The 16,937-nt window shown below is 38.2% G+C and overlaps 1 protein-coding gene across 6 annotated transcripts in view; it reads left to right on the forward strand.

Moving 5' to 3' along the window:
- Positions 1-16,937, forward strand: part of cacna2d4a (calcium channel, voltage-dependent, alpha 2/delta subunit 4a) — a 111,028-nt gene that overhangs the window by 82,605 nt on the left and 11,486 nt on the right. For all 6 annotated transcript variants that reach the window (XM_055006515.1, XM_055006512.1, XM_055006517.1 and 3 more), the window contains 4 exons: positions 8,858-8,919; positions 14,310-14,324; positions 14,761-14,805; positions 15,072-15,134. In XM_055006515.1, the coding sequence (XP_054862490.1) occupies positions 8,858-8,919; positions 14,310-14,324; positions 14,761-14,805; positions 15,072-15,134 (185 nt within the window). The remainder of the gene's footprint in view (positions 1-8,857; positions 8,920-14,309; positions 14,325-14,760; positions 14,806-15,071; positions 15,135-16,937) is intronic.

Below are 16,937 nucleotides of genomic sequence, written 5' to 3' on the forward strand. Positions count from 1 at the left end.
TGGTGGAATATGCTTCAGGTCTGAAACATGGCAAGAGGCCAGAGCACAACATCATTTCTCTACTATATGTGTTACATAAATAGACTTTCTTAAATATATGGAGTTATAATATTGGAGCTTATTAGATTACCACTCAGTTAACACTCTTGTCAGGTAATTGCCTGTTAGTAAATAGTGCTTTGATGGCATTCTATGCTAATTTATGTAATATGTCTCTGAACTGGGCTGAACCAACCAGCAGAATAATAACAGGGGGATAATAGCAGGGTAATTAATAGTTCTCCATGAATAGGCTGGTTTGAGTGTCAAACCAGCAAGAAAACAAAACAACTTCCATTAAAGTTTCAAAATGAAACCCAAAGGTTTGTAAATGCACGAATAAAAATAAAACACTATGTATCTTGGCAGCATTACTTTCAGTTTACTTCACTGAGATCAATGTTTTGCTCCTGTGCATGCCATTTTCCCTTGAGTCACAAAAGTCCTTTGTACTGTTAATGAAAACACGAAGAGAGAGCTTCATTTATCAGTTACACAAGGAGCACTTATGTGTTGGACTGGCAAACACATTTTTTATTTGACATAGTGTGCTGAAACATCTTAGTGCCCCTGTAATAAAACAACAAGCTGATTTTATTATTCAAGTCATTACAGAGATCCTTTTTGCCCCGTCTTATTCACGCATCTTTCCTCTCAATTTTGAGCTCTAATGCTGTTTTCTTATCTTGAAATGTCATAGTTTTTTCCTGTCTTAGTTGTTAACCGCAATAATTTGTGCAAGCACACTAAAATTATTAAAAAGAGACCAAACATGACTAAGACTAGAACTTTTTGAAACATTGGTGACTTCTTATTAAAAAAGGGTACCAACAGAGTGGGAAGAAAGGTGAAAAAGCAAAAAATGTTCTGTGCTGCCTCTGACTCTGTTTTATCTTACTGATGAGTGTTTGACATTTGTCGATAAGAACTGTAATTATGCGTTTGCTTGTTTGCGAGAGAGGCAGAGGGAAGGAGAACCCAAATGCCATTTCTGAGCAAGAAAGCTATAATCTGTGTTCATGTTTTTGTCTGTCTCTTTGTCTGTGTTGATGTGTGTGCTCGTGTGTGTACATCACCGAGTGTGTCCCTGTGTGCACAAGAAACCAGAAAAGAGCGAAACATTAAAGAAAAAGGCATGATAGCTCTTTGACATTTGTTCAGATAAACAGCAATCTTGCCGTCCACAGTCAGTTCAAATCAAACACATTCACTTTTAAGGCTTCACAGAAGGTCCAAAGCCACTGCAGTTATACTGCTTTTGTGGATCAGTTGCTGTTTGTAATTCAGGAGCACCTGGAGTTTTTCATCAAGACGATCAGGTGAGACCACTGACAATCTTGGGGTGGCACATCAAAATCAAAAGCCATAAGTGAATTTCAGGGATTCAAGTATGTTGTTTTCGTATATAGATTACCTAAAAATAGAATGACACTGAGTGACTTATATTTTTTGATTTCTTATTTTTCAGTCAATATTGCTAATTCTCTGATGTGCGCAGACTTATACAAGTATTGTTAACATTTCTTTTTATTTCAGTGACGACTGTTCAAAGTAGTTAAAGCAAAAAATAAGACCAAATTAAACCATCCATAGCATATTTATGATTCCAATACTGAAAATTCTGTCCATATGTGATGACAATTAATCTCACTACAGCCACTAATTGTAAAATAAAATGTATTTTTGTTGTAGTCGGCTACCCATCGCTATAATTTGTTAGTTCCCTTATTCAATAGAGGTCACATTCTGATATTCATCATCGCTGAAAGTATCCTTGAAAATCTCCCTCATTTTGAAAATATATAGAAAAAAAAGTTGATATGACAGAAAACTATTTTGACTTAAATATTCAAGACTTCAACAGTGAAGTAAAATCAGCTGAGATGGAGGTCATGATTTAACTTATAAACTGTGTGTGTAAGAGCTCACCTGTCTACTGTCATTTACTGTTAGTCACTAATCCTGTCTGCATGTCGGGAGTAAGCCATTTATGAAGGCACTGCTGTTGTCCTTAAAAAACTCTCTCACTTTTGGATCCTGCTGCTGTTTAGTGCTGCAGGTATTAATAAACTCAGAGGAAAGACTCCTACAAACATCTGGAAGCAACAAAGCAAAGCACAGCAGCTGTGCAAAAATCTACGTACATGAAAATTTTTTTATTGATTTTGGAGAGATCTGGGTATCGCTGCTACAACTAAAGGCACAAACTTTATTGCTGTTTGGTCATCTAATGCTGCTTTCACTTACACTGGAACACAGTGGTTAAATTCCCTGAAATGTTCAGTGGATGAACTTTACCAGTTAGATCTGGGGTGAGTTTTCGGAGGTGGCTTGGATCCCCACTGCTCCTCCTTTGACTCGCCACTGTCCCTACTATCAAACACAAATAAGAGAGGAGCTTCAATTTAAATCCGCTCAAAATGTTCCCCTCTCGATTATTTTAATTATAAAGGTTCAGTGGTCCGCAAATCATTGCAAAGATATTGTGTTTGAGGACAAGCTTCTGAATAAGTTGTGTGAAATCAACAGCTATGAAAATGAGATCAAATCAGTTCTCTGGAGTATTTTGTGTAATCATCCATCACTTGAAGTTGACACAGACGAGGGAGACTGAGACAGGTATAAAATTTAAATTCAGTCTTGTACTTCAGGGCGCCCATCCGTGGGTGTGCTCAGAGGTAAAACAAGCTGAAAACCTTCAACCAGAGTAGGCACTCATTCAGTGGGTACTCTAGGCTATTATTACCAATAAGAATAATGGCCAAACTACAGAAAAGTCGAGCTTTAATAGACCACAATTATGGCTTTTTAAGTAGGAGAGAATTTTAAATTAAGAGGTAGCTCTTAGACAAATGCACACACCATCCCTATGCTGTTTTTTCTGCTCACCTCCCGCCTCCACTCCTTTGTTGTCTGTACACCCAGACACACAAAACAAACACACATGTATGTGAAAGAATGAGACACACATACTCTCAAGCACAACCATTTGATCTCCCCAGCTCTATTATTAATAGCCACGCGTGGTTGGAATGAAAAGAGTTCCCAGCTCATAACATTATTAAAAATCAATTCATCCTCTTTCATCCCCTTTGCCTTTCGTCCTCTCCTTTTCCTGTCCTCCCTCTTGTCCGCCGTCATCTCTCCATCATTCACTCTCCACCTGTGCCACCTGGGTCCATTACACCAATTAATCTGTCCCTTTAATTACAATGTCTGTGCCCCGTTGACAACCTTTCTGTGTGTATGTCCTTCCTTCACCCTGCTCTCTTTGCTAGTCTGTTGTGTATATGTGTGCTTTTGTGCGTCACCACTTTGGTCTCGCTCTCTCTCTCGTACTTCCTTGCTTCTTTACCCCTGCTGTGTATATTATATCTGCTTCACACATCTATTACAAAAAGTGTCTAGTGCGTGTGTGTGTGTGTGTGTTTGTGTTTGTGTGAAGCAGAAAAGAATGAAATGACCTCCTTACTGGTGGCCTTATTTTCGATGTCCCCTCTGCACCCAGAGACTTTAGCCGTTGTGCCAGTTTAATTTATTGACTCTGTGTGTGTGTTCCTTTATATTTAGCCTCTAGTCCAGGGTCTTGCTAAGGGAGCCATCAACACTCAGCTCTGCTCACTGGTCATTTAACACAAGCTGACCTCTTGTGCCACCTCAACACAACCCACACCCACACAAACACGCTAAACGATGCCAAATATGTGTGGACATGCACAGGCAGCCATTTATAGAACCACATGGCTACCAGGGACATAGCATTAAACTTTAACCCCAAAGACTGGGGTTTATGTCTGACATCCTGTATCAGGATTAGACTACCAAAATACATCCAGCCATCTGTCAAAGCTGACTTTCTTACTATTCAACCAAGAAATCAATCTTTCCGAATCTGTAAACAGGTGCTCCTGTGCATATTTTTTCCTGTTTCTGTAGTGAGACAACAGAACCGGTAATGAAATCACTCTGAAATGCACATTATAGCCATTTCCAGGCTGCAGCTCTAAAATGCAGATTAAACAAGGAAAGCACTCACAGAGCGCAGTACTCCACCAAGGCTGCTCAGTCATTGTATGACTTCTGACTGATAAGTTCTGATATGTCCCCAGTGGTCAGTTTGTAGTAGGATCTCAATCATGTGATCGTCAGCAGGCAGCTGACGTGGCATTCACTTCTTGTCATAGTTACAGTGATGCCGTGCTGCTATCTCACAATGATACAGAAATCTTTAGCAAATCCGTGGATCCAGACTAGAAGTCACATCACTGCCAAAATGTAATTACTTGGTCCTTGTGTCATTTCTGATCTTCCCTGAAGATGTCATCCAAATCCATTTGTCCGTTTTTGAGTAATGTTGTGAACAGACAAACAGACAAACAGATGGACAAACGTACGCTGATTGTAACAACTGCTGACATTTTTTTTACACGAGTTAAAAAACGAAACTGTGCTTTAAATTTAGTGATGTTTTGTTCACAAAATAATTGGCTACGCTGTCAATTATATACACAGAGAGAGTCTTCTTCCTGAAGGGGGCATGGTCAGCAGCAGCTCAGTTGTTTTTAATGCTACAGCGACTGAAACACCTTGTTTATAACAGGACTAAAACAAGAGCTATACAGTCATAGTGAAATTAACCACCTTTGCCATACTGTGAACAGTTTTGCATCATGCTGTCAATCACAGATGCAGGGAGTCTTCTTCCTGAAGGGGGCGTGGCCAGCAACAGCTCAGATCTATTTGAAAACACTAAAACAGCTAATTTAGAACAGGGATAAAACCAGGAGTTGACCAGTCATGGTAAAAATTAACCATCTTTACAATATTTTGAGCTGAAAAGCTCAAAATATTGAATATTTGAGCTGAAAAGCTCAAAATATTCATTAATTTGCTGAAAAGGGACACAATACAAGACCTTTGATGCAAGCATGTCACTTTGGGGTATTAGGACATGAATGCTATGGGGCTCATCAACAATAAACAACAATTAAACCCAATAATGGACTATAAATATTCCAAATATTTTTATGGCTCTTTTACATTATGAACATACAAACACAAAACCAATAAGGACAGAACCTGGGAAATCCAGGGTTGGGCAGTGACATTTGGCATTTCCACAGATGGTATACTTATATGCAGATCAAGTAGGGTAAGCAGATCTCACAATGGACTATAAATAAATTATGAATTATAATAAACTGCTTCCACAAACAATCTCTTGGGGGTTTATATTATAATCAACATCAATTTTCTTATAAATGGTTTCCGATTAGAAGTATGTAAACCCAATTTGTAGGAAACAGGATCCCAAGGGCCACACTTTTACATGCACTCTTTACAGCATTGTCTTTGGGGGTTCATGGTTACACTTTAACTGTATTTTTATGCAATATCATAAAAAATATCATCAATGATATACCTGCAGTATAATGATATGAATCCTAACATGGACATAAAACTGTGTTACTCACTTACAAATACTTTTTCATTAACTAATGCTTTTATCCATTAATCTGCTCTCTAAATGTGTTCACTTAACTCCACTGGCCTATCACTTTACAGTGTTTTCAAACAGATGCAGGTTGTGTTTAGTCAGAGTGGAAATGTGCTTATGAGCTGCATAGTTATATCTTTATCTTTGCTGCACTCTGTCTGTGTTTATTACTGTTCATCTGGCAGTTTTTCATTCTACCTGTCCATCTTTGTTTCTGCCTTTCCAACTACTTGTCTTACTCTGCAATACATACACAGCACAAATGTACATATTACTGTGCAACAAAGCAGTACAGCTTAGAGTCTTTAGTGTGTTTACCCATTGTTCCAGACCCATTTTTCTTTTTGCCAGTCGTTCACAGTTCACATCCCACCGTCTCTCATGCTTCTATCTTGCCAGTGTAATAACCAATTAACTCCAGCTCTTGGTGGCTTAAATTTTTTATCTATTTCTTCATTAATTCATTTCCTGTTGAAAGCGTACTCAACTGTGATTGGCAGCTTGTGCTAATTGCACGTCAGACTGTGTGTACAAGATATGCTCTCTCTCTCTCTCTCTCACACACACAAGCACATGAGCACACATTTTCACTTTCATGCTTGCAAGGCCATGCATATCCTTGTATACACAAATGTAAGCAAACTGAACACACATTAAGTGTTAAATGCTTGCAAGCTGTGCACACACAGACACACATCTATGGCAGCACACGCACACCAAGAGGGATCAGTGTGGTGGTTTTAATTAGATTTGGCCTATCAGCCTCCAACTTAGAGAGGGAAAGAAGGCAGATTAATGCTGTCCCCCTGTAATGGCCTTCCAACACTTGATCTGAGATTATGCTCGAGGTAGATGACTTCAAGGTCACTGGCTCTGCTGAGGAGAGGAGATGTGAGCACCAAGAATACCACATGGAAAGTCACATGATAGTTTTGCTTTGTAGGTGAGAAAACAGCAGATTACATATGAACATTTTCTACAAAAAACACATTTGAAATGTCTGAACAACCTTCCTGGATCTGTTTGAGCTGCATGAACAGACAAACAACTCCTCGCCTTTTCCTGCGTGCACGACTGATTACAGGCTGATTGCAGCCACGACTCAGCATCATGACTGATTTTCAACACAGGAATGCATTTTCAGTTTGTTCAACTGGAAGACACAAGATCCTCTATTGGCTTAAAAACATGAGTTAACTGAGGTTTGGTAGTAATAATTATTTAAACATCATTAGTGAGTTTTGAAATGTAAAACTAGCTGAAAACTAGACTGATTAAACTCTCAGACAGTCATTACAAATAGACTCACTTTCATTTTAAGAGTCAGTCTTTATTTGACATAAAAAAACCAATCAGCTGTGAGAACTGAAACAATTTTATACTTAAGATAACATTTCTGTGATTTAAAATAAGTGTGCAGGGGCAAAAACATGATTAAATGCTAACCTTCCTCGTGGTTAGTGTTTTTTCATTATTATGTCAAGAACCAAACAAGATTTACCGCATCTTAAATGACAGACAACAAGTATTATTTCAATTTATTTTTTATTTAACTAACAATGCATGATGGGAAATCTGCTAGCATTAGTTGAAATTGATCAAACTCTCAGTTGTACATTAGTTCAACTCATCATTTTAAATCAAAAGACTGTAAATCAGACAACTATTGCTTTCAAATTCTAAAACCGTCCTCAAATCAAAACTAGATATTTTCGACTGAATTAGCCTGAAATTTACAAAACTTCTGTATTTACTGTCAATTAACAAGAATTAGTTAATTCCACCAAAATCCTCTTTAATGACAGAATTGGATAATATTTATGACACATAAGCGAAAACAAGCACACACAGTACAGAATATGTTCAAGTCTTACATTTATAATATGAAAATTTCCATCAAGACATGCAGCTCACGGTTTATTCTTAACCCCAGTGATCCATAATTCATCACCTAATAGCATTTTGTGAGAATAATTGAGAGTTATGTTCAGGCATCTGACCAGAATTTTAGACAGCCATTGGATTAGAGTCATTTCTGCTGCCTCACAACAGCACAAAAACTGATGCATTCTTGATGTTTACTGTGACAGATTGCACGACTCACACAAATTTCACGCTAATTGAATTTCAGATGGAAATGAATGGAAACAATAGCGGCCTTGAAGGGGGAAAAAATGGCATTCAATTTTCTATAATGCAGTGATGTGCAGTTTCAAGGCCATAGCTACTACTGATGACACTGATGTCTCTGTGTAACGTCTCTGGGAACATTAAAGGATGCTACATTAAATGGTGTTGCACATATAACATCAAATTTGTCTCTAGATTAATAAATGCATGAGTGCAGTTGTGCTGTGTGTATATATGTGTGAGGGGAGGGGAATTTGTGCAGGCATATGTGTGTTTTTATGTGTTTTGTGAGCACCACGGAGGCTTTCCCTGAGTGGCTCTACAAAGCACGCTGGGAGAAAAAAACGCTGAGTCTTTGATGCTAATATGAAGTGTCATATCTTCCCTCGCAGAGTGTGTGTGTTTGTTGTGTGTGTGTGTGTGTGTGTGTGTGTGTGTGTGTGTGTGTATACAGTATGTGTGCACTGAGAACTTATGCAATTACAGTTCCTTTTCGCATTACCACGCCGACTAAAATGCTGACAGACATACAGCCCTAAGCTGACATAAGCAATCACTCCGCCGCCGTGCGTGTGTGCGTGTGCGCATGTGGGATATACATGTGCAAACACACACTAATTCTAGGCTTAATGTTTTGTGACTGAGGGTGCAATGTTGTAGAGAGAGTTTAGACACACACACACACACACACACACACACACACACACTGTCTAAGAATAGGAGGTTCACACAGCGCTGGCGAAGCTCAGGAGGCCAGTTACTGTAAAAGGATTTTCATAAGTTGAGTTCTGAAGACAGAGCTGATATGTACAGCAGGTCCTCCTCAACTCCTCCAGCCTCAGAGCCAAGAGAGATACAGTCTCTCACTCTGGGACATTAATCGGCTCATTAATGTTCTTTCTTCTAAAGTGCTCGATTAAAGTTTCCCTTTCTTTTGGCGACCAGCAGGGCTACTTTTACTGCAAAAGCAATTACCACTTAAACTGAGAGTGTTATCACATTGGTGGCATATGTGGCTATCACTGCTGCTGTTACTAATGCAATTTATATATTGCCACTAATCCTACATGTATTTTATCGCAATATCACAGTGCTGCTGCACAGTCCTTCACATCAAAGAGAATTGTTATGTCCATTTTATTGTGCTCAACTGATGTGCCTCTTTGTCTTTGTCTCATTTTCTTTCTGCAGCTATTGGAGTCCAAATGACACTGGAGCTGATTGAGTCCAAATTTTGGGCCATTGCTGCACAGGTAAGTCTGTTCTTTTCATTAAGCATCTCAGTAATATTGCTGAAACAAGTGACGAGAGAAGAGGTCTTCAGCACATTGAACTTTAGGGCGGAAGAGTTTGACTTCTCACTTTGAGATCTGTGATGTTGACGCTGGTTTGAATAAATAACATTTCAGGTTTAGACACATTTTTGAATATAATAGACTTCTATTCAGTTATTTTCAACTTTATGCTTTTATATCAGTGTCATTTGGTAAATGTTTCATAAATGCCAGGTGTCACTGTTATTGTTTGGGAATTAACAAGCTTAGATTTTAAGTTGAACTTATCCTCGGCAGCAGAGGTGACTCTTGGTCTTCCTTTGCTGGGGCAGTCCTCAAGTGAGCCAGTTTCGTCGAAGCACACTTGGGGATACATTCAAAATTTTTGCAATTTTCCGGACTAACTGACCTTCAGCTCTTAAACTAATGATAGACTGTCGTTTCTCTTTACTCTGCTGATTGGTTCTTACTATGATATGGATTCTAAGAGTTGTCAAACAGTGCTGTCAACTGTGTACCAACCTGACTTCTGCACAACATAACTGATGGTCCCAACCCCATTAAGAAGGCAAGAAATTCTACAAATTAACCTTGACAATACACACCTGTGAATTGAAAACCATTTCAGGTGACCACCTCATGAAGCTCATTTAGAGAATGCCAAGAGTGTACAAAGCAGTGATCAAAGCAAAGGGTGGCTACTCCGAGGAATCTAAAATATAAAACATATTTAGAGCTATTTCACACTTTTTTGTTTGCTGCATAATTCCATATGTGTTCATTCATAGTTTTGATGCCTTCAGTGAGAATCTACAATGGAAATAGCTATGAAAATAAAGAAAAACCATTAAATGAGAAGGTGTGTCCAAACTTTTGACTGGTAGTGTATATAGTTAAGAATGACCACAGCTTAGCAAGAAAGTCGTCTCAATCACATAGATTTCTCTCATTGTGTCCATCCATTGTTGAAGACTTGGAGGTGTTATGTGTTAAGTGGTTTTGTGTAGTTGCATTTCTAGCAGAAATGACCAAAGTACAATTGACTAATATCATTAGCATCTTCCTTCATCTTAGGTATTATCCTAAAATACTTGACTCTTTCCACATGCCCTGTTTTGTTAGATTTATATTGTTGTGACATTGGTATTGTTGCCCCCTACAAAAGGCTGAACTTATTGGTTCCTTGTAGTATTAAACTGACATCAGTGAGAATTTTTTTATCTATTTATAATTACAGCAGTTATATTGAACAGTACTTGTAGAATACAGATGACAAAATCATCAGTTTGCGTTCCTCTCCCTCAAATAATAACCTCGACTTTATTTCCTCTGTGTCTAAAATTATGAGTATCATTGGTTCCACCGCCAATCCAAAAAAAGTTTTAGATTTTGTCAGATTTAATCTTTACCAGGCTGCTGCTTTGAATAGCTTATTTTTCAGCGTCAGATGAAAGGAGCTCTCCAGTTTCTAAGTCTTTGATTTCAATGCGGTGTTTCCGATTTGACATTAAAATTTCACACTCGCTTTCTAGGCATAAACCAACTACTCTGATTCACAAAAGTCCTGTCAGTGAACATGAAACCGTTCAATTATCTTTTATAAATATGAAACATAGCTGCTGATGAATGCACTGTCGGTTTAAGAATTTTAGCACTATTCCTTTAAGCTAGCAGGCCTCTCTGACACCATATTTTACTGCATGGCAAGAAGTCAAAGCTGATTATAGGTTCTTTTTCAGCTCCATTAGTTGGTAATTACAGCATTTAAACATTGTTTAATTCAAAGCTGCGTGCAGTGTTTTCCGTATCAGTGCTCCCACCATTAAAAGAGTGCTTACCCCTCCTAAAACATTATAATGAAAGATTAAATGTCATCATTGGGATTGTTTTCAGTGTATATTTAGTATGTTTGCAGAGAATCACCTCTGTATTCAATGAGGGATCTTACTATCCTTTCGGGGTCTTCCACACCTTCAAGAAAACATTTTATTGAGGGAAAACTTGCTTAATTTGGCGTAACACTTTTGCTGTCGCAGGTGTTTCATAACCTGGCCCCCTTCTCCTCCTCTGCTCCCATGGCTGTAAATGACAGCAGTTAAAGGAGCATTAAGGCTGCTGGCTAGCCATGAAGTGATGGATAGCTGCAGCAGCGATGTTCGGCAGCTCCCAAGTGTGTGTGCGTTGCTGCATGTATGTATTTGTGGAGGTTTGAAAAGTGCTGTATATGTGTCTGGTAGTGTTGACAGAGACCATATGCACGGCCATCTGTGCACACGTGTGTTATTATGTCCACATTCATCATCTAGGAGCTCATTAGCATCATCGCCAGTAGACTTGTTATCCTCTAGATTTATGCTGCATAGAAAGTCATTCCTGTTCTCCGTCACTGGGAGCTCTTTTGACTCCTGCCTAAATTCTTAATTTTTTTTACCTTGTCAATTTTTGCAAGGATTTAATTTCTTTCTATTTTATTTTTCATACACTGTCTCCTCCTTTCCTCCTCTCCTCTCCTCTGCCTTCTCCTAAGATAGCTTACATAATCATGGCATCTTTCTGTCATGTACTTGATCTTTATTTCATTGCAATTTTTGTGTGTGCACTAACAGTATGTGCTTGTTTTGACTGTTCATGTGTGTCACTCTCTTTCTCTATTTATATATGTGTGTGTGTGTGTGTGTGTGTGTGTGTGTGTGTGTGTGTGTGTGTGTGTGTGTGTGTGTGTGTGTGTGTGTGTGTGTGTGTGTGTGTGTGTGTGTGTGTGTGTGTGTGTGTGTGTGTGTGTGTGTGTGTGTGTGTGTGTGTGTGTGTGTGTGCATGAAATCCTCTCTACCGTCTATTTTAAGTCTTCAGCTCCCTCAGGGGTGAATAAACTGTACCAACTGTAAATCCTGAATGAAAGACGGATCATCAAGAGGATGCACAATAACCGATCACATGACAGCACCAGCCATCTAAAGAGCCTTTATTGGTCCAGTGGCTTTAGATACAGGAGGCAGGGTTTGTTCATTCCCTCATTTGTACGCTACTTCATCATTAACTGGTGAAGGTGAATATAGTTCACTAATAATTTGCTTGCTTTAATTGCTCAAAACATCAACTTAGCTTCATCTTTATGTCTTATTGAGAAATTATTAATGCAAGGAACTCCCTGCACAAATTCTGTACATCTCAGTGGAAGAGTTACATAAGTGAGCGATATCCTCTCTGACCTTATAGTTGCTCTATAATGTTGACTGCCTTAAAATAAAATGTTATTAGAGGATGAATTATGAATTAGTCGGAGTAAGAATAAAGCATGAGCCACCATCTAATGGGAATCGGTCAGGATGTTAATAGGAAACTCTTCTGACGTCACTACAGCAGTCTGTGTGCCGTCTGCTGCCTCCATTTGTGGTGTTTAACACTTACATATCTGTTAAAGGCAGTGAGAGAGAGAGAGAGAGAGAGAGAGAGAGAGAGAGAAACAAGTGGAAATAGGAAAATATTAAAGTAGACTTTAGTCTGGAAAATCTAATTTAGTAATGATAGAGTGTGAATCCCACGATATACAGCCCCATGTGTTTCTCACACTTCACCGCTGCTATATTCTCTCTGACAGTGAGTGCAGAGCAGTGAGCTGATAGTAATTGGAAACAAAAGATGATAGATTTTTTGCCATTCACACCTCGGCATGTGCTTCATCTCACAAAGAACACTCAGCTGTTCTCCCTTTCTCTGTTTTTAACTCTGCATACAGTTTCTGCTATATGAAATTCAGGTTTGTTAGTGTGGTTATATACACAGAAATCACTATTTTTTTTCAGTCTTGTGCAAACAAGATTATTTTGTGGTTTAGAAAATATTTATAGAATGTGATAGGATTTATTGCATCTGAGTAAACAAACTCAGTCCTGAATAGTATAAAATTATCAAATGTTGGTGTGCTTCTCACTTGAAACTTCTGTGAACATTCAGTGAGATTATCAGTTGCACAGAGAAGCTGTTCGGTTGGAGTTCAGGGAATGAAAGTGGTAATTGATGTTCTCATTATCAGCTTGACTCCTGGAGTTTCAGAAGGAAACACGTCACCAACGCCAAATCTGAGTGAGCAGCTTCTTATATGCTGCCCAGATTTAGGAAGCTAGTTCAGGAGAAGCTGGAGGAACAAAGTGTTACTCAGAAAAGATATGAAAATGTGCTGTACATAACAAAGACAAGGTTCGAAACAGTTTGGTATGATAGCAAATTTGCAGCTTTGACTTTAATTCATTAGCTTGATGTTGATGGCCATACATCGACCAATCAAAAATGAGAATAAACCATTTTTTTTGTTATTTATAGACAGAAAATAACATAATTTCCTTTACATATTCATGCTTCCCATTGATTCAACTCTTCCACTTTCATACCACCAGAATATCTGTCATGTCCAGAAATTACATTTAACTAATGAGCAGTTTTCCAGTTAATTTGTTGAGCAAATTGACGCTGCTAAGATGATTTGATTTTATTGATCCCATGCTTTCCCTCCAGTGCAGCCATCAGGAACACATCTTCAATTTTGGCCCAATGTTTGGTGGAACTACAATAATTATTACTGGTGATTGGTACATGAAATGAATATTGTGACTTTTAGGAATCATTAACAGGGCTTTAAACTTCATGATTCACCATGATTAGCAGTCAAATCAGGCAACGCTGTTTGCCCGTAGTGTGTGTAAAAGCCTCGTCTTTCCCATCAGTCCACTGAGTTGTAGTTTATTTCAGGAGGCAGCGATGGGAAGCAGAGGGAAAGACTGACACTTTGCTGTAACAGGACTGAAAAGGATGATAGATTGCCTCATTCACACTTCGACATGCTCTATTTAGCCTGACCATGATCCCAAAGATGTACCGTCCATAGACACCAACATATAAAATAGGACCATAGAGTCACCTGAAAAATTATCGACGTTTTGACTTATGACCAGTTCACAGATGGTGGAGCAGAAGGAGCTGAGGGACAGACTGTGCTGATGGACGAAAAGTTTAATATTATGACAAATATTGTCACATTTGCGCATCAGATTGCAGAGACAGGGCATTTTTGAGTTTGTGTTCACCTGCAAACGCTGATATGTGGGGAATATTTGTTTTTGGTGGAAGAAGAAACTGTAAATGGTTTTTACTTTGTTGAAATTGTTCAGCGTGATTGAAAATCTGCTCATGAGAAAAATACAATCTGTTTTCTACTTTGAGCAGAAGATTTGTGGGTTTTTCAACAGTAAACTAACAGCAACAAAGACAGTCTTAGTCAATGCATCGACCTACACATCATTAACTGAAGTAATGCTTTTCTTTTCTTTATGCTCTTCTTTTTTGTCTCTGTTGCTGTCTTTGTGTCTTCCCAGCCAAATGACACAGATGTGAGTATGCATGATTTTCCCTCTCTTCGTTTTTCAAACAGTCACTCTCAACAAACCGAGTTTACCATCTTCAGCACCTGCTGAGCTCTGTGAATTCAGCTTCACACCTCAGTTAAAACACACCCACGTAGGCAAAGACAGGCACAAATCAAACTCGTGCAAACTTGCAAACAAGACACGCTGCAGGTAGAAATAACACATCTCGCACAATCTCACACAGTCAACGCTAACGCACGTTTCAGGTTCACACCTTCACAGCCAAACGCAGACAGAGCATGTGTTCAAATTATCTCCTCACATACACAAACACGTCCTTCTCTAAACTCATACAGTCAGTGAATAACAACACTTAACACATCCACCATCAGCACTTTCACCTGTCTGTTGTCAGTGAAAAATCTTCGTCACTTTGCTAACAATGATGTTATTTCTCCAGTGCTCGGGCGTGGAGGGAATCTGTCCTCTTCGCTGTGACAGTGTCGTGAGTATATCTTTCTCTGTGCTTCATATTAATCAAACTGGCATGCATTTGCTATAAATTGTCTTATTATTCAAACTCATAGATGATCTTTTTGCTACTGTGTGAAACCACTGAAGCAAGAAACTGACTGTTGCTTCATAATACTTGCTTTGAATTATGTAAATTATTGAACTATCTGTGTTATCTTTGTCAGTGTGGTCTGACACAGATCTTTGCTTTACATAAGTAATTGGTTTCTTTGTCTGTGTCTCTTTCTCTCATATCAGGACATCGACTGCTACGTGATTGATAATAATGGCTTTGTCCTAATTTCTAAACAGCGCAATGACGTGAGCTCATACCCAATCACACGCAAACACACTGAGAATACAGCTGGAGTACTTTTTAGCCTTGGATTTGATTGTTTAAGAGCACTTCCACATGTCAATTTTCATTAGGAAAGAAACACACTCAGAGGAACAGGTCCAAACCAGAATTTGTGTAATATTTAGAAATACATTACTACTACATGTATCTCATCAACTTAAAATTTCCTTGTGATCCTTCAAGTTTCTCCTTCTTATTCTGCGAAGGCATGTTGACCAGCAGCTCTCCAGCCTGCAGCCAGGCCACTGTGTCTAACTTAACTTTGAATTAGACTCAAAACCTCCTGAATCCTATTTCTACTTCTCCATTCACTTATATATGAGGTCACTCAAAAGTTCAGAAGGACTTTCATGCCTTCAGGGCCCATCTTTTTAAAGTTTAAAAAACATATTTAAGATCTTTCCTTTTCTCCCAACAGCAGTGACATTTCTAGAGCAATGTAGCAATTATTACATTTACATATTTGCATTTTCAAAGGTCATCCTTTTTCCCACAGTTACTATCAATAATAAGTGTAAACAGCACAATGAGTCAGTGGTAATGAATCACCACTGTGTAAGTAGTACAACAACATGGAGGTAAAAGGGACGAAAGCTCCCAGTTGACAGTTATGCAACACAACAAAACATAAGCAGCACAGCGATGTGCTCTCTACATTTTGTGTTGCAGTGAGAGTTGTTGTCCTTTTGTTCCATCTTATTTTGCTTTTTTAAAAATCAACATTAAGTTCTGGAGCTGGAAGCAAAACCACATAAGTCTGATAAACATCTTTACGTGTAACGCAGGTTTTAATTTGATTAATCTGAGCGAGGAAAAGCTCAAAAACAAATATATTCTCAACAGATGTCTCTTTTTCATAGCTGACATAGTAGACATTTTAATTAAGCGCAAACTGCTACTCCTCGAGGAAAATAGTTTTAAATAAAGAGCACAAGATTTTAGTAAACACAGTTTTTACAAGACTTCTGCAAGTCTTGACTGCTTTGCTGGCTAGTGTGTGCTGATTAAACTGAAAACATACAGTATAGCATGTAAATAAGTGAGATTTAAAGATGTTAGCGGGAAAGTTTTGGGCAAATCCATCTGACTGTTTTCAATCTTTATGCTAAGCTACACTAACTAGCTCCTAGCCTTTAACATTCATTGCACAGATGTGAAACTGGTATTGATCTTCTCTTCAAACTCTCTGCAATATGTTGTTGGAGCCCTCCTAGACTGAGTGCAATTAAAAGAGACATGTGCATTTTAAAAACAAATGTTTGGGCTCAGCAGATAAATTTAAACAGTTTAAATAAATATTTTTTTCAACTATGGCAACTTCTAATGAAATTATGGTTATCCAGTGAACCACATTCAGTTAGGATAATTAGCTTTCCCTGTACAGTTACAGGTGTTTGTAATTACTACTTACTTAATAATTAGTAATAAACTAAAGTAATAAACACAAGATTTTAAGTTCATTAATAATAAAAAATAAATTGCTCCACCTGTTTTTTCCACATTATTTAACAAGATTATTTAAATGTCATGGACTTAGTTGCCATACTTCTGAACAGTAGGAAGTTTTTAGTTTGACAACCATTTAAAAATTTATGTTCCTAAAATTAGATTCTCAGTACTGTAGCTCTTCACCTTAATAAGACAGTTTTGTGGTGCATTGGTCAAGTTTGGATAGAATAAAGGGTACATCAATATAGCACTGAAATGGGAGAATTAAATATTGCAGAAAATTACCTATATGTCACTTTAATTGAAGAGGAACAACC

Source organism: Amphiprion ocellaris, chromosome 21 (assembly GCF_022539595.1).
Source record: "Amphiprion ocellaris isolate individual 3 ecotype Okinawa chromosome 21, ASM2253959v1, whole genome shotgun sequence".
In the NCBI taxonomy this organism is placed as follows: Eukaryota; Metazoa; Chordata; class Actinopteri; family Pomacentridae; genus Amphiprion; species Amphiprion ocellaris.